General features: G+C 39.9%; 2 protein-coding genes across 7 annotated transcripts in view; both read left to right on the forward strand.

Moving 5' to 3' along the window:
• Positions 1–10,479, forward strand: part of tcf12 (transcription factor 12) — a 101,012-nt gene extending 90,533 nt beyond the window's left edge. For 2 of the 6 annotated variants that reach the window (XM_049594552.1, XM_049594561.1), the window contains 5 exons: positions 3,052–3,163; positions 3,273–3,435; positions 5,004–5,233; positions 5,986–6,135; positions 7,598–10,479. In XM_049594552.1, the coding sequence (XP_049450509.1) occupies positions 3,052–3,163; positions 3,273–3,435; positions 5,004–5,233; positions 5,986–6,128 (648 nt within the window). In that variant the 3' untranslated portion in view covers positions 6,129–6,135; positions 7,598–10,479. Of the gene's footprint in view, positions 1–3,048; positions 3,164–3,272; positions 3,436–4,988; positions 5,234–5,985; positions 6,136–7,597 lie in introns of all 6 variants that reach the window. The other 4 variants (XM_049594516.1, XM_049594524.1, XM_049594541.1 and 1 more) reach the window with 4 other exon arrangements.
• Positions 10,480–17,157: 6,678 nt separating this feature from the next.
• Positions 17,158–19,182, forward strand: part of cgnl1 (cingulin-like 1) — a 31,558-nt gene continuing 29,533 nt past the window's right edge. Inside the window, exon 1 of the mRNA XM_049594248.1 lies at positions 17,158–17,316. The gene's annotated coding sequence lies outside the window, so the exon portion shown is untranslated. The remainder of the gene's footprint in view (positions 17,317–19,182) is intronic.

Below are 19,182 nucleotides of genomic sequence, written 5' to 3' on the forward strand. Positions count from 1 at the left end.
ACAACAAAAACAATGCTGTATTGGTTTAAAGAGTTCAGATTACTTAGATTAGAGTATTAAAGTAGAGTAGATTAGATTATTTATAAAGGTACTGAATGTAAATGATGGAAGGAAAAGTCTTAGACAATTGAACAGAAAACACAATATGTTTCATGACCTGTATTTTTTATATTATTATTTTTTCACTCTCTTAAAGACATGGTCTTCTGATGGAAATTAAATGCTCCCATGAGTAATATTAAGTTAGTCAGATGTCAGCGGTCAGACGAGACCAGAGCAAAGCCATACATGTGCACTACTTTCATTATTAACTTAAAGTGTACGCATCAGAGTGCACATCTCCTCCAGGAAACCAGAAATGTGGATTTATTCATCTTGTATGATGCCTAACATTAGTGGATCATAACATATCGGGTGCAGATGCTCCAATTCAAAATGAGACAAAACTTCAGACAAAATTTCAGCTTTTGAGCCATGACGAAAGCCAAAATGCTGCTTGCAACAGAAGGTAAGGCTTGATGTTTTTAACTTAACCCTTTGTGGAAAATTTGCCGCCTCTACCAGCCAGTTAGGAGGAATGAGGAGTCGGCAGTCAATTATGGTATAAAACAGTCAATAGAACAGGTTTTTCAACAATTGGGAATCACCACAACCACGAGAGCTTACAGTTATAAATGTGCACACAAACTATTAGGCTGATTGGTCCAGTAGTTTGTGAGATTAGCTGTGTACACGCACACACACACACACACACACACACACACACACACACACACAACTAACCGTATGATCTGGAGATAATCAAGTGCTTTGTCTCTAAAATGTCAGAAATGAGTGAAAAATGCCCCTTACAGTTTCCTAAAGCCTAACATAATTTCTATATATTGCTTGTTTTGTAAAGTGACTTAAATGATTAATTAATCATCAAAATAGCTGCCAATTATGATTCTGTTGATCAGCCAATCAACTTTTCCTTTCAGCTGTAGCGCTGTTACATTTTTCCTGTTAACCCAGCCCCAGGCATCCAGCTGACATGAAACACATATTTAATATTTTCTCCTGATGCTAATTTGAAATTTAGTGCGAATAAAAAGAAGAATGAGCCATGTTTTCATTTAGTCAGACATTTTTATGTTTATTTTTCAAAAAAGATTTCACTTGTGTTTTGTTGGCATGAACATCAAAGCTGTGCTGTATTTTCTGGTCCAACTTCTAATCAGGATTTCTTCTGTCCCTCTCTGGTCTGTGGTCTCAAATCTCCTTTGTCAACATTAATTTATTTTGAATACAGTTAAAGTTTCTTGTTTGTTGTGAGGCTCTGTGTTTTCTGTTACTGGCTGTTTTCACTCTGGTGCTGAAGTTGGATCTTTTGAGCTTGTTTTGTCCCCTAACAAGAATTTTCTTGTGGTTGTCAGAAGAGCTCAGTTTGATGTATTTGTTACAGAGAGCTTGGTTGTGGCAGTGATGTTGACCGACTGCGACTGTGAGATAGAACATACTGTGTCTGCACTAACACAGCACTTCCTGTGTGGGAAGAGGTCCCCTCAGACAGAGCTCACCAGCCTCGGCACGGCACAGCCACAGGCTTTTTACTCAGGCTGACACCCCGCCCTCTACCCCCTTCCACCCCTTTTCATCACTTCTTTTTAACAACCCAGGAAATCTGAATCGTTGGAAACGTGTGTCTGAACCCGCGGCCTCCACCCAAATAGAGGTCCTCAGCTGTATGGTAATCAGGCCCAGCCATGAAAATGGCAGCGTTCTTTTCTTGCCAGAGCCCCAGCTTCCCTCCTCCTCCTCCTCCAGACAAAGAGTTGTTTGGACACCTGTTGAGAGCACAGCAAAGATTAGCGTAGCGCTGAGGAAGGGGAGGGTCTCGGGGTGGCGGGGTTAACAGAGGCCAACAGTGACTGGGGATCACATTCCTTTAAGAAAAGGAGGGGACAGCCTTCACCCTCAGTGACGATTTCCCCGCCTTTCCCCTGGTTCTCAGAGGGGATATCAAATAGCTGAAGAACATGTGGTAAACCTCAGGAAGGAGGGACTCTGTGGTGCAACACGGTGGGAGTTGACCATTTTAATGTTATGAATGTGGACAAAATAAGACGGAAATGGCCACACTGTGGAGTGGGTTCGGCTTGACATCTTTTGAAACAGAACACAGGAGGATTTGTCTCATTTTAGACATGAGAAACAGACGTCGTTTTAGTTGTGGTTACAAACAACAAAGTCTAAGAATGTCAGCAGCAGAGATGTTTTCATAATGTATCATGAAGATGGTCTTCTTTTGAAATATGATTACACAGGTAGCACTTATTCTGTGTATTTCACTGTTGGTTATGCCCTCCACAACATACTACTGTGATCACCAAAGCACTAAAGCACCCCCGTGTTTGACATGACTGACATGAATGAGTTTTTGAACCATGAACACATTGTTTTCCCAAAAAAGCCTTTTATGTGAATACTTAAATCTTTGAATACATAAAGGCTGTCAAACAGCATCAAAGAATGTTAATAATTAACTGTTTAACTGTTAATCAACAAGTAGAACTTTGACGGATCAATACTGCCAGTTAAACCGTTAAAAATATATATTAAATATAATATACTAGTGCTACAGGGGGAGATGATGAGACAGCAGAGTCTTCTGCCAAGGTTACAGTTGTTGGCCACCACCAGGGCAATGCCATCATGTTGCTCCTGGGAGACAGCCACAGCACCCCTCACCAAGCCAGTGACCTTGAGACACAGGTGGGGTGGACACCTATATGAGAGACATTCGTCCCTCATTCTCTCACTAGATACCAATCCTCCTCACTGGTGGAAAAGGTTCAGCAAACTTTCTGTTGCTGCCATTACACAGAACAGTCAGTTAAATGTCTGCCTGGTTAGCAGAAGCCAACACAGCGGCAGCTAACATCCGAGATCTTCATCTTCAGGCTTCTATTAATCTCTCTTCTCTTGCTCAAAAATATAGTTTCATGAAATGTCTTCAGAGAATGTCTGCTTCCTTTCTTGACAATGTCCTTCCTGTCTGTGTTGCAGCAGGGTGGTGCCCACACTGACGATGCTGCCAGCCTGAACAATAACCACGGAGGCCTGCCCAGTGCCGGCTCCACGTCCAGCACAGAACTCAACCACCAGGTGGAAACGTTCAGAGGTCCGACCCACCCCCTCAGCCTTATCAACTCATTATATGGCTCACATAACATGACATGGGCATAGCTCAGTTTATGTATAATGCCTTACATTTACATTGTCTCTTTCAGGTCTTGCTTCAGCCCTGGCTGGCCAGGTGCCCGCCACACTGGAGCTGAAGGTGGAGAAACAAGACAAGGATGAAATGAATGACAACCTCTCCAATGATGACAAGTCAGATGACGAGAGCGACAGAAGAGATATGAGAACACCCAGAGCAGGCACACGCACAAGGTAACAACAGAACACAGACAGACATTCATTTTCCAAAGATGAAAGAAATTTAGTGTTTAGCTAATAATAATTTGAATTTAAAAGTGTTTAAACCACCTCAAATCTCTAATATTCCATGTTTTTCCCTTATTTCTGAAAACAGTATTCCTCTTCCACTAATGTCCCTATCTACCTGCAAACGAGTGTTCTACAATTAACGCATCCTAACATGTAATTTATCATATCAAAACATAAGTGGAACAGCCGGAGCCGCTTTTGCCATTTTCCACCAGTGGCGGACTTGTTAAATTGTGCAAACACAGACTCCCCCTTTTATTTCTTCAACCATCCTCTTGAAAAGAAAGTTGTTGAGTTATTTGTGCATATCCAAAAATCTATTGATATCCAAGTCTTTCATAAATTTTGGGAATTTTGGGAATCCATCTCTACTTAGCCTTGCAAACTGTTTGCGAGTTGGTTTGTGCACAAGGTATCCATGACAATGCACAGAGCTGGCCATGAACAGGCGAGAGCCTAAGTGTCTCAAACTGCCGTACAAACCCCATTTGAGACGCATATTCCAAATGCACCGTATACATGTCCAAAGAATGCTCCTAAAATCTGAATATCGATATATCCCACGTCTTAATTGGAAAATGCTTCATTTGAAGAAGGCCTGATTTCGTAATATCCAAATATAATATGATGTTTACATGATCTGTATCACATTCATAATATTGTCATGTCAATAATAGTGGAATATTAGTGTGCATGTAAATTTAGTCAGGGACATTAATCTGGGCAGGTAGTACATTACATAATTTTGAAACAGATTTCACTGTACACACCTCAAAGACTGCTTTCTGTGAGGTCAGGGCAGAATCGCATTAAAATGTTTAGGGTTAAAATGCTGAATTCCCTTTCAGCGTCACAAAAACAAAAATCAATAATCTTCCTTTTAACAAGGAACACAGTGAAAAGGAAATACCTTAAAGCAATCATACCGATGCTGACAAGTTGAGTGTGGACAGCCACCCTCCTGTTCTTGTTATTAATCTTGCAGCAGTAGCAATAAGTAGGAAAGCAAACATTGAAACTGAATTACATGTAGCCTCAGGTCAAAATATAAATCTGTGTTACATTATATTGATAAACTGTCACTAACAAGTGTGCGTGTCATTAATTTTGGTTAATTAAGTTGACACATTTAATGTTGTTTTTACAAACTGTGTAATACTTAACGTAGCTTGCCGCTTGGTCTTTCAGCGTAATGAGTTCACATTATTACAAATCGGTTGCTAATTATGAGCTGCGCCTGCACGCGTGCATGCGACCGTGAGATTGTTTCAGTGAGGATTATTTTGTTAGGCTGTGGCACACTGGTGGCCTGGTGGTTTAAGGCAGCGAACATGAGCCGTGAAATCATCATGAATGCATTAAAAGTGAATTTCATTACTGAGGTGTATTATAGCTGGTGAAAGTGACTGTTGTGATTTTTTTAAAGATATTTTAGTGAGGCAGGGAGACGTATATTCTTCTCAGTTTCATCATTTGTTGTTGAACTGTAAAAACAGTTCTTTCTCCCACAGTATCACTGAAGACGAGGACCTGAACCCAGAGCAGAAGGCTGAGCGTGAGCGTGAAAGGAGGATGGCTAACAACGCCCGTGAACGCCTAAGGGTGCGAGACATCAACGAGGCCTTCAAGGAGCTTGGTCGCATGTGCCAGCTGCACCTGAAAAGCGAGAAGCCCCAGACTAAACTGCTCATCCTCCATCAGGCTGTGGCCGTCATACTCAACCTGGAGCAGCAAGTCAGAGGTCAGTGTCCAGCTGATGAAAGCTTTACCCTAGAATTGTAGCAAATGACTAAACTGTCAGCGCTACATCACATCTAATCAATACTGATCCTTGAAAATGCTTCACATCATATTCCTGCTGGCAGTAATTTCAGTTTAGTGTCACATCCAGAGAGAAGACTGTAAATGTGGAGTTATAAAAAGCAGAACTGCAGTAAACAGAGCTGCAGTCTGATTTATGGGGAGCTAATTCACTGACAGAGCTGCCAAATATGGATACTCAGCCAAAAGATCATAACACCAGCAGAGAAACTGCTGGGAAGCCATTCAAGTGTTAGAGTACACTATACTGATGTGAAACAAATATAAAGAATGCACATCCTCCGAATCAACTTATTTCAGTCGGTGCTGACATCAAAGGGAAAACTTGAGAAATCAGGATTTGTCGCATACGATGTATTGCTGCTCCCGTGCTTTATTCCCACACCAAACAAATAAGCAACGTTTCGCCTCACGTAGCCTGATGAAGCCTCCTACATGAAGCCTCCTACGTGAGGCGAAACGTTGCTATAAGCAACGCGAATAAAGCATGGGAGCAGCAATACATCGTATGCTACAAATCCTGATTACACTATACTGATGACCTTCTAGTTTGCTGTAGTATTACACTTACAGATATTAAAGCTAGTAAATCAAAGAATGTATCCCAATAATGCCTCTCAATGCTTCATTCATTCACAGAAAAGTTTAATTTCTGTCTCTCTGATCTCACAGAGCGGAATCTGAACCCCAAAGCAGCCTGCCTTAAGAGGAGGGAGGAGGAGAAAGTGTCTGGGGGCTCCGGTGACGCCCAACAAGCCCACACGGGGGTCCATCCAGGCCTGACTGACACATCTAACCCCATGGGCCATCTCTGAGTAGTAGGTTTGTACTCTCACCTCCAGGGCTGCAGCTAACAATGGTTTTACATATTGATTAATCTGATGATTAGTGTCTCAAATACCATCAGTTAAGAGAAACCGATAAAATAAAAACTATTGACTTTGCTGAGGTCCTAAGATGATTGATACTTAATTGCTTGTTTCAGTGGTTTTTAATTGTTTTTTTTTTTTTTGTTTGTTTGTTTTTTTTACTTTTTATTTTTTTTTATAAATTTTTACTTCTACGTCTATAAACTGGTAAAAAAAAATGTCCCTCACAGTTTCCTAAAACTCAGAAATATTCTGTTTATGACCAATAAAAAAATAAAACAGATAAAAGGAGTTACAAATATGTAACGTCTGGCATCATTGCGTGATAAACCACTTTATAGACATTTTACATTGACACGTGCCAGCTTTTCTTGACTAGCTTTGACTCAGCCCAGCACAGCAGGGATTTGCATCTCCATACAGCAGGTCTACCTGCTTGAAGGTGTGTCTTTAACTGATGACACGCTTGTGTTTGTGAACAGAAAGCTTTCCTGTCCATCCTGCTGGTGTTGTTGTGGTTAACATTTTTCTTGTAATGTTGTTGGAGGCATTACAAAAGAAAAAACAGTCAAGTAAAAAACACATACCCATGTAAACGTATGCACAAGAACACACATAAACAGATACCTACATACATATCAAACATTTAAAGGATAAAGATGTAAGCACATTTAGTGCAACATCCACCACATGTGGAGTTATCAATAAAGTGTGGGAGTCAAGCTTTTATATATTCCATGAATGGATTCCAGATTCTCATAAATTTATCAGAAGAGCCATTTAATGTGAATCTTAGTTTCTCAAGTTTGAGGTGTTGCATCACTTCCCTCAACCGCTGAGTCCACTTCAGTGGAGGAGTTTTTCAATTATTGCTCAGTGATGCATTACTGTCCACTGGATACTGGATTGCTTGCTTGCAGTGTCTCAGAAGTATAGGTGCTGTCAGAGCACACTGGAACAACGCTCTGCCACTTTTTTTCCACCAAATGAGGGAATTTAATATTTGTAGTTTGCATGATTTGGCATAATGCACTTTGTTCTTATTTTAAAAGTTTATTTTCAACTTGGCACAAGATGGCGCACCTAAACTGTTGATGGAAACACAAATGGAGGCAGCATAGTTTGTCTCTGCGTGGCCAAAAGTGCCATTTGAAAAGCCATATTAGTTAATAATCAATAAGTTGCAGATCCACTGATGTTGCAAAAAAGAAGGATTATTGGCTGTTTGTTTTATCTCTACTTACCTCACTGTAATGAAGAGACTTTTCTATAAACACATAAGTAGTGATAATGGCACTTTAAAATCAACCATTTCTTATAGTCTTGATCCTCAGATATGAGTAGAAGTTGTTTGTACCTCGTGTGATTATTAATGAGCACCTCTGATCAGCATATTTCGTCCTTCCTCTCCGCAGATCAAAATGATCCACATCATTTCTGTCCCGTTTGAGTCGGTGACCTTGCTTCCCAGTGACAGACAGGACTCACAGTTTGTGACACCAATCGGAGGAGACAGACCACTTGAAGCAAAACTACGAGACTAACACAATCCAATCCTAAAAGATTGAAGAGGAGCAAAGTGTCCAGCTCCCTGTGACCAGTTTCCATCTGCAAATTACTCCCCACAATGAAAAAAAAATCTTCAGCACATATCACTGTCTGCAAGAAGTGTTGTTGCTTCTGAACAATCAGAGACTTCGCAATCTCCTCCAACCGTACGTGGAAATTGCCTTGTGCCTAAACTGAATTGACGAATGCATTGTAACAGCAATTGTTTTGTTTTCTTGTCTGTTTCTTTTTTTCCTATTTATTATGTTATTGAGCTATAAAGTGTATGTCTAAAGGGAAAGTTGAGTAAATTCAAAGAGAAGTATGCAGCTTTTCAGTCGATCTATAGTTTGCCAGTGTCACCGTTAAAACTGAGAACTCCCTGGTAATTCTTCGCTGAGTCCGAGATGGAGGGGAGAAGATTAATTTATTGGCCAGTGTAGAGTGATATTTATACCCAACTGAAAATGATCATTAGCTGTTAGAAATGAAGATGCGAGTGCCCCATTTAAAAATGAAAAAGAGGATATATTATTTATATTTATATTTAATTCAGCCACTGACCACGTGTAACCAAAACTACCTATGTGTTTGTTTCTGTGTAGTTTAGATCTGTGCTTCTGACGAGCAGAATAATACTGTCGGCCCGACTACATTAGCGTCAAAGATATTGTCTGCAGAGGTGACAGACGAACGGCAAACTCTAGGTTTACTGAAAGCTCAGATGTAGTTGTGTTTTTTTTTTTTCCTCAGTAGTGAGCAGTGAAAATACAGAGAGCAAACTATTTGCAAACCTTAGCATTCCCTGCATATTTTTAGTGTCTTAACTGAAGGAACAGGGGACTTCATTGCCCTTCCCTTTGCCATATAGTGTTAAATGTAAGCAGTGACATATTTTTGCAGATTCCTGTCTTTGTTTAGCCTCCTGACAGTTACACGCTCCTGACGTCAGCACAGAAGTGGCTTGTTTTGGTTTTATTTTATGGTCCTTTTTCCCGCCACCAGCTAATCAGAGATCGCTTGATTAAGACATAGTTTAAAGACGACGACGATGACCACACTTTCTCCTGGCCTGATGAACACATCACTTCATTTTCTTTTCTGTTAATATCTCAAGACGTGAAATTTCAAACGCAGTTATTCTGAGTAAAATTTTTTAGTTATGCTTATTTGTGTTATAACAGGTAATTTTCTTTAGGCTTCCAGCATTATAATGTCCAGTTACAGTCAGCGGAGAGGAACCTCTAAGTTATTTTTCAATAATGTTTTCAATCCAAGCCGTGATATACTCAATACAATAAGCCAGAGTAGATATGTCATGAATTTTGTTGAATATCATAGAACTGTAGCACAATAATGAACAAAAGCAGTTAACAGGATTTTCTTTTATGTTTCGAGACATTGTTCATGGCTTTATTTTGTTTTCCCTATCAGTGTGCATGCTTTACGTTTGTCTTTGGTCTTAAGACTTGCTTTATATTCCATTTATTTCTTTGTATATTGTCTTCTGTCATTATCTACACCTTAAACAAGGCTGCCACATTCAGAATAACTATTCTGTACAAAAAGGGACTTAAATTACAAGACATGATGCCACACCAAGAGTTTACATTGAAGTTTTTTGATTTAAAAACTTTGTTTTTGTGGGGGGAAAAAAAACCTTGAGCATTTCTGTGTATTCTCTGACTGAATGTGGCCTTGTTCTTTATTTCAGTATTCATGAGTTTGTATTCATGTTGGCAGACTTTGATTGAGGGTATAATGTATGTCACTTCCTGCTCTTTTTTATTTTATTTTTCCTGTTCTTCCTATATTTCTTTGCTCCTCTGTTTGCCAAGTTAGACTTTGCTGTAATCCCAGATGCTTTCCCTTGTATAATATATGAGAAAAAAAAAGAAAATCAAAAGGAAAAAAAAACATTTGGCTTATTTTTCACTGTAGTTAGTCTTTTATACAATAATACTGTAAGAATATTTCTTGAATTCTAAATATTACTCTTTCTAGATTTTTGAAAGCAAAAGTTTTGAGTAAAAAGTTTCTTACTTTATTTTACTATATTAGATAGTAAAACGTACGGTTATTTACAATAGCCTGTCCATTATTACAATAAATTTAAAAATGGCATCTCAAGAACATAGCTGAATTGTTGCTCGTAGCGCTAGTACTTCAAAAGGCTTCGTACGAGCTCCAGATTCCTAAAACTTTGACCTCCATCTTATTCTCCAGTCTCTCGTTGTTGATTGATAAACAATTTGTTCTTGTGTCAAACGAAAAGGTATTGTCGATGCACATCAAAAAAGAAACAAACAAAAAAAACGACTGCGGCAACGAGCATTTGAATTTTCTGTCTTTTTCAACAGAAAAACACAATGTATATAACATTTATGTTGCAATAAATGTGCCATCTTTTTTTAAAATCAATTGTATGTGCATTTATTTCTCTCACCCAGCAAACACATCTGTTTCTGTTTCTGCTCCACATTTGCATTTTCTGCTCTCCATAAAGTTTTATTTTATGAAAAGGCACAGGAAGGATGAAATAGGACGAGCTCAGAAACACGGTGGTTAATTTAGACTTCCTTATTGTTTTTTTGTTTTTTTAAGACATTTCTACAGTGGATTTAGGCCAAATGAGTGTTTTATAGTATGTAACTCATTTTTGAAAATAATACCAGTGGACCATTGTAGTCTGTATGAAAAGTACTATGGATATATGTTTCTATTTTTAATAAAGTGTGATAGCAGCGTACTGTTCTTGTGCTGTGCTTCTACTTTTTTTTACATTAAGATGTCAGCAGGATGAAGAAGAGCTATAGACAGGTCCTGTGTGAAAGTCAGTTCAGCAAAAAGGGAATGTATGAACAGGGAAAATAAATGAACATTTAGAGCACTTATATTTTATCTTTGCTTATTTATTCAGTGTGACTTTATATCACAAGTAATATTGTTAATGTTTCTTATACTGAGTGTCAGCATGCATCATGTAAATGTAGAGGCAAGAAATAATGAAACAGTGAGCTGAAACTAGTGCAGGAGTGAAGTTAATGCAGGCATTATGAAAAGAACAAACCTAAACTGTGTTTTCTAATATTCATTTTTGTACAACGCACTTCTCAATCTGCTACTTGTGCTGTGACTGAAGTTAATGAATCCCAAAAGTGTTGTGAAACTGCTGCTCCAAACCTGGAGGACTGTCGTGCTGTAAATCTCAGACCCCCGTACATCTGCACAGAATTATCCTTGTGCAGATGCGAGCATGAGAGTGCTCATCACGTCCTGAGAGGTCTGATCCCAGTTCAGTTCTCTGACAGAGGTGACACCCGGAGGAAAAAGTGCTGACTGCTGTTCAGCCTGTGGTGAGCTCAGTGATGCAATATAAATCATGACATGTCATTTTTCAATATTCTCTGCAGGGAGGAACAGAGCGTGTGAGCATGTTGGGGTGGAGGTGGTGCTGGTGGGTGTGCATGTGAGTGTTTTGTGTAGGAGTGGGACCACCATGTCAGAAGGCTGACTTCCTGTCATGGCTGCTGGGCCAGCTGACAGAGAGTCCTTGGCTCACATCCTTGAAGCCCGACCGTAGAGGCTGCTGCTCCTCCTGCTCCCAACAGTAAGATCATCCGCCTCTCTGCTACTTTCAGGATGCACGCTGCACTTAATGTGCTGCTTTTCTTCTCTCCACTTTGCTCTTTCAGTTATTTGGATAAATTATCACATGGCATGGACATTTTTATTTTCCCTAATCGAGCCCAAATTACAACAGTCTTTCCAGGGGACCTCTCAAAAATTACCACAAAATTATTAGAAAATTACAGAAAGTTAAGTGATTTGGTGTTTTTGTTTTCCTTCATACTGCAGCTGCACGGCATGCTGAGGCCACAGTCACATTTCATTAAGATACTGTCAAATTAGTACAGCAATTTAAATCAGAACATCAAGATCAGCTCTGCTATGAAAAAAACAGAGCCTGCATCTCGGGCTTTCTTTGCTGGTTTCTTGTAACAGTTTGTTCACTTTGCTGTTGCATTTGGTGTAATATCCTGTGCAGGAGACACACAGCCTCTCCTGGCCCCCAAATACTAACAGAGGTACCTGCGAGTTCTGGTTCACCTGCGAAATGCCACTGAATGTACTCAAAAAGGCACATCTATTTGAGTCTGGATGTCTTGTTCAATAGTGTCATTTGGAAGATTAATATCAATCCATTGGTAACTTTAAAGTTAAGATCTTTGTCCAACCCTCCTTCATGCTACTTTTGAGCTTTTCAACCAATGCTGCTCCCAGTCATCCACATATACCAAAACTGGCAATCATCAATCATCGCTCAGGTGCAATATCTATACCTCCTACATGCAATAATGTAAATTCAGCCATGTTATCTGTCCATTTATTATACTACTTTTTTTTTTATAATACCTTTTCCTACTGTTTACTTTTTACATTGCTTTGAGTTTCCTGCTGCTGTTTCTTGTGTTGAGTCTCCCTTGCTGCTGCAACCAATGAAATTTCGCCACTGTGGGACTAATAAAGGATTGTCTTGTCTTGCCGTGTCTTATCTTAAATGTCCTCTAGGTCGGTGTTTCTCAAATAGTGTGCCGCGATGCAAATCCAGGTGTGCTGTGGGATTTTGTGATGACCACACATTTTTTATTGGAATATTCAACTGGGCCTAAAAAATGCATTAATGAATTTTTAATTGGCTGTGTCAGTATGTTGTGTGCACCGATTCACCAACTGGGAAAATGGATCACTTTATTGCACTGAGCAAATTACATCAAAGCACCAGCGAAGACGACCTACCACTGGAAGAGAAAAAAAACTGTCAGTAGAAAGTGTGACGAAAGCTACCTGTCTTATCTTTTCTTATGTTTATTGTCTTATGTTGTGATAAAAGTGCTAACAAACATCATAGAAGCTATAGTGCACAGATATAAATACAGGTGTGCCTTGAGATTTTGGCTTGGACACAAAAGTTTGAAAATCACTGCTCCAGGTAACGTGCCATTGCTGAACCCATTTCTGATATTTTTCAGTCTTTTAAAAGAGGAGGAGCTTACAAAGGATGGTTATTGGGTTGAGGGGAGCCTTCAAGAATCTTGTGTCCATTTTTTCCAGGGGAGGGTAGCTCCAAGATGATTTTTTAGAGCGTCACTTTGTACAGGCGCTTCCTGTCTTGTGTTGAGGTGTTGCACACATACACAGTTAATCCGGAGGTGAGGATGCTCTCAATACCAGCATATTAGAATTGGATCATACCTAACTGCAATATGTAAAACTTTTCAGGCTATCCTAGAAGAAAAAGTATTTGCTGAGAAGAAGACAAAAGAAGGGGTGATGGTTACACCCAAAAATTTGAAGTTCTCCACCTGTTTACAGAGGTCCTTACACAGGTCCATGACAACTTTCATTCAGCTCCCAGCTGTCTGCAGCACATCAGTCCACCAGGGATGAAACCTCATTTCTGTGAGGTGCATCAGTGTTAGAAATCAGGCCCATTAATTCAATCTCATCGATGAACTTAAAACAATTTAACAGGCTGTGAGTGGGATATACAGTCATTTTTCCACCAGTGTCTTCAACGGTGGCCTTTGTCTATCACATTGGTGCAGAGCCAGTTAAATCAACATTTGTTCTGTTATAAATCAGCAGAAAAGAGTAAATTAAATTGAGCTAAGGCGTGCCTCTATAACATCTCCCATGCATGTCAGTTAGGTTGATTTGCCGCTGGAAAGCCTGCAGTCCGTCTTATAATCAGGATAAGACTGAGCTGTGCACTGAGCATGCCCAGAGGTCCCAGCTGTGGTACCTCAGCGGAGAACAGAGCTCTCATTGTGTGCTGCTGTAACCCAGCACAGTGGCACAGAGCTCAGATTAAAGACTGCGGTGCTGCGCTGTCTCTCTACGGACACAAATATAAACAGTGGGCCACTACACAGGCACAGGGGCAGCTGGGCCTCCAGTTTCATGCAGTTTATGCTGGTTTATTAAAACTACTCTGAGTTGATCATTTCTTCAGAGTCTCAGTGTGAGTCAGAGTGGGCATTACAAATTTAGTGTTTCTGTCACTCTCTGTGCTGGAAAGTAATTAAGTACATTGACTACTTGAGTATTTTTTGATGTTATGCTACTTTATACTTATATTTTGCTACATGTCAGAGGGTAATACTGCACTTACTGCAAAACACTGATTTAAAAACTAAAGTTACAGTTACTTTGAAAATTTACACTTTTAATTTAAACATACGACCAATTTACAGTATAAAATACAATGCATCATTGCAGATATATCTACTCAACAGTGTGGAAAGTAGTTCCAATTTGCACCATCTCAACCAGCATAACCTATGATATAAATACAGTATAGTACATTCATTCATTTTCCATAACTGCTTGTCCTATTAGGGGTCACAGGGGGGCTGGAGCCTATCCCAGCTGACACTGGGCGAGAGGCAGGGTACACCCTAGACAGGTTGCCAGACTATCACAGGGCTGATACATAGAGACAGACAACCGTATCTACGGGCAATTTAGAGTCACCAGTTAACCTGCAGGTCTTTGGACTGTGGGAGGAAGCCGGAGTACCCCGAGAAGAAAAAAAGCCCACACTGAGAACATGCAAACTCCGCACAGAAGGGCTCCCCAACCCCAGGGTACGAACCAGGAACCCTCTTGCTGTGAGGCCACAATGCTAACCACTGCATCACCATGCTACCTACAGTATACAATTTAAATGTATGTACAACCCTGAACAGGGCTGTTTGTGTGCATAATGATTTACTTATGACTTTTACTTGATAAAACATAATTGAAACAAAGTATCTTTGCATAGTATTATTGCTTTTTTACCCAAGCAAAGAATCTAAGCACTTTTCTGTGGACTTTGTCTGAGAATGTGGAGTTCAGACTGTCCAGTCTGAGATTGTGAAAGTAGGGAATCTATCAGAAATATTATTTGTGAAATAAAAGGTACATGTAATGAGTAATTTTATCCAGTTTAAGTGAAGTCAGGTTTATTTATAGAGCACATCTGAAAACAACGGAGGGGCATGATCACTTAAAACACAGGAATAATTTTTTAAAAAAGCCAGAAACAAGAGTATAGAATAAAGTTGATAAAAGCATACAATATCTCATTAAAATCATAATACAAAAATTGCATTGCACAAACAACAAAATAAACTCCAAGCAAAATAAATAAAAAACAGTGTGGTCAAGCATGTCATCATAAGTGTAAAGTAACATAAACTGAATGACCAGAAAAATGAATACTTTTTGTTGCCAAAATGTTCTGAGTATGGTCAGGTGTTGTTGTCTAAGCACAGGTGGTCATTCAAGAACTTACAAGAAGTACTGAAATTAAATATCCTATCAAGTGTGTTTCTAATATTTTGTCAACCTCACATTTTCCAAGGAATATTGCTCCTCTAGACCTCAGAGAAAGGGTTTTTAGGATTTTCAGTATAAAACACTCAGCCACAAATATCTTTACAAGTAGAAAAAAAACTATAAACAAGCCCTCAGACTTCAACATTACCAGTAAAGTATAATACATATACACAGCAATAGAGGGTATACTGTTACCCTGACAGTCCATTACAACCCTCTACCCTTGAGGTACTCTAGGACAGGGGCTAGGACAAATTCTGACAAACTAAAGAACCTTTACCTCTTAAAGTACAATACATGTATCAACTCTCCTGTCTACACATCATATGCTGGTGTACAATCTGACACACAAGTAGATTAAGTTTCCTTGCCACAACCATACCAAATGAAATGGAGTTTCATACTTCTCTGTCAAAGGTAAAACATTAATGGCACCTTGGAAGTCTTTTATTGCAACATAAAAAACTAGATACCAGCAGAAGCAAATGTTATTATTATTAATATCAAATCAGTTTTTTTTCCTATCCAGTAAGGAGGTTTGTGCCTTTAAACATGCTGTAAATATCATCACATATTGTTGTCTATGAAGGTATTTATATGCAGTAAAAACAAAATAAACAGTATGTATACATCTCTCAGTGCACCTACAGTATCACTGAAGCTGACTGTACTCCTGCTCCTGTGACTCCCTACTTTAAGCCATCCAGGATACTATTTATCACTGCTCAGTGTTGTTTGCTTAGTCCTGCACTTCCTCTTGAAGCACACATACACACACAGACACTTTATTTTTGCAACAATACTCACTCTCCACTACACCAGGAACATTTATCAACATTTCTTCATCCCACTCAGCATAATGCCTCCTCATGCCATGCTTTTACATTGTAATGCTGCACTCCCACCATCCTGCTGCATCGCACTATCTGCTCACTGAGTACATCTATGGTGATGCGTTCACTGCACTGTCTGTGAGTCCCATGCATGCAAGCATTAGTATCACCACCACCACCACCACCACCACCAGTACAGGTTCTCATTAACTAACCGCATTCAGGTCAGCTCACTCTCCACTAGATGACGCTCTCGGTTTTTAAAGACATGCAGCTGCAAATTGCATTTATGCAGAGTGCAAATAATTTAACTTGACAGGGAGTTTAGGGAGAGTACACACGTGCTTAATTCTCCCAGGTTCATAAAATAATTAATAAATCGGTTTGTATTCAAAATGAATACCAATTTATGAAGCTAAAGTGTGTAACTTCAACCTCAAATTTCTTTATTTTATTATGTGCACTACAATTTCAGGAAGAAGCCGTTGGCAAAAGAAATCTTGGACTTGAAAAAAGCTCATCAAATATGTTTTTTAAAAACAGAAAAGAAAAAAGTGCAAAAGCACAATGAGGATCTGAGACATAACAGTGCAAGTAGACAAAAAATAGTGTGAAATATCTGCCAGAATTTCTAAAATACTTCAGTGGGGTGTGTTTGGCTTATTTGTTGAGTAATTCTCAGAAAGATATATTATATCTGCTGGGTCCACCCATGTGTTTTTTCACATAGCAAAAAAGTGACTCACCCCAAAACTTGAGCTCAGTCATTTTGTATTTGCATTTGTATTTTTGTTTTGGCACAGCTTCTTCCAAACACAAGCAAACACACTTTATCACTTTCTGCCGCCGTAAAGTTCAACATTTATTTATTTATTTATTTATTTATTTATCTATTTGTTGATTTAATTTGATTCAATTCAATTATTTTTTTTCTTTATTTCAAAGATGTTTTGATGTATTCATATGACGTGCATTAAAGGAGTGTGAGGTCTCAAGTACAGCTTGTGGTTTCAGACTCTAAGGACCCTGCTGAGCTGACCCGAGCCGAGCCTGGCCGGTCCAAACTGAACCTGACCTGGGTGAAGTGGTGCCGGGGCGTCAGGGAGGGTTCCTGCTGTGAGATCTGATCCTGGACCAGCCGCCTGGCGTTTGGGTGGGTGGGCGGGTTTGTGCGCTTGTTTCAGGAGGCGGAGCGGCCCCGAGGGTCGGACGTCCTTCTGTAACTCTCCTGCTCTCTCCTCCTGGAAGCAACACACAACTAAATAAGTTAGCAGGCAGCAGCGTGGGCACTTTTTATCTTTAAAAAACTTATGTTTAACTCTCGTTTATAATCTGCGGTAACTGAACCAGAGAGGGAAACGACGCCGGTGAGTAACCAGCTACCAGTGTTCATTGTACATGTCCGCTATGGGAGCGTTAACAGCTCAACAAGAGGCACAAAACTCAACATTTAACAGCAAAAGGGAGAATTAACCTGCTATAAACTGAAACTAATGAGTGACTCAGAAAAGATAAATGAGTTTTACAGTGTATGTGAGGCCGGTGGTGTGATTCATGCCACCTGTTGCACTGAGCAGCGATGGAAAATGTCCACAAACTGCGTCAACTCAATTTATCGCAGTTTCAGTCACCTGGTTGCTCACAGATTTTACTCTCAATCTCTGTGTGTCACTTACACATTAGTGGTGTTCTAATTGTGTTTACAGTCGCTCATGTTTACGGTTACCTGACGCCCCAGATTAGTGAACTCCCATTCATGTTACGTAACTTTATAATATTTTCCCACAGTGTAAATCCTCGCTGCTTTCACTGACTTCGTCCATAATTTACATTCAGTCTCTCAAGGTCGGCCCCTCTTAACTGATGTGTTTTCTTGATGCAGTCATGTGAGTGAATGCAGCTGCAGACACGGTGTCTGGACTCTCTGTGACACAGAAAACTAATGAGTTCACATGAGGAGATAAAAATCTGCTTTGTTAAATCTTTGCAGAGTCTCCCCACCGCACAGATCAAAGCCAGGGCCTTGACATCCAACCTGGGCTCAGTGCTGACCTCCCTGTTCTGCAGCACAGGGGTCAGTGAAGGCAACACTGCCTCCATATGAAGGACAGACAGGCTCAGTGAGGGTTTCCTCCTTGTGCAGTGAGAAATACAATGGCAGGAAGACAGTTGCACACTTGTCGAGGCATACATGTGACACTGAGGATGAAAGAATCTATTGTGTGTCTTCTTTCGCTTTAATCTGTCCTCTTCCTCCTGGAAGGGACACTTTACCTTGCAGGCCTCCTTCTTCCCTACTGTGCAGACAAAAGAGTGGGAAACTGAGTACTTATGACTTACTGAGGCACACAGATCAACCAGTTGACCTGTCAAAATCAAGCTGAGGTGAATTATGTACATATTTTTTAATTGTTTCTAGTCGTGTGTTACGGCAGAGGTAGGCCACCTCACCTGAAACAGACACAGCCTCTGCTAATATCCTATAAATTTGGGTAAATACACTTAATAAAATGTTACCCTTGGGGGGAAAACGGCAGAGGTGCTGTGTCGTGGAGCAAATGCTTTACACTTAATAAGATGTGTCAGGTGGCTTACCACCTCCGCTAACCAATTTCCTTGCAAACGCTGAAATCTTCAATCAGTGCTTATAATTTTGATATATTTTCTGATATTGATTCCCTAATATAGTAGATTTTTGGGGGAATCAGTTTAAAGCTGTTATAGATAAGGGAATCGGACAGGAACGTCTGTTTTTGGCTAATCCAGCAAATTCAATATGCAACAAATCCTCATCATATTGATGCAAAAACAATAAAGCAAAACATCCAATATTGCAATAAAGATATCTTGCGCATTGATTTGTGTTCTGCAGCTTTGCCCACAATGGTCTAATACAGTGGTTCCCAGCTGGTGGGTCGCGGGTCCATTCTGAAAGGACCACAAGTGACACGCAAACATGTCGAAAAACAAAACAAACACAAAAAATTACCCTTTATTTCTAAGAGCAGTGAAATTCCAACACAAAGCTTTTATTTTTGAAGTGCTGTTTCCTGCTCTAGAATGAGCAACAGATGACAGCTACTTAACAGAGACAGCAAACTAGCTCAAAGACATGGCCAAGCGCAAGAATGAAGCTGAATGTGTTTAACTGTGAGGACCTTAATGACTAAAGAGAAATCTGGACTCTGTGGCTGCACCAGTTGGGAGCCACTGGTCTAATGCAACCAGGGACC

The sequence above is a fragment of the Epinephelus fuscoguttatus genome, linkage group LG2, assembly GCF_011397635.1.
Source record: "Epinephelus fuscoguttatus linkage group LG2, E.fuscoguttatus.final_Chr_v1".
Lineage (NCBI taxonomy): Eukaryota > Metazoa > Chordata > Actinopteri > Perciformes > Serranidae > Epinephelus > Epinephelus fuscoguttatus.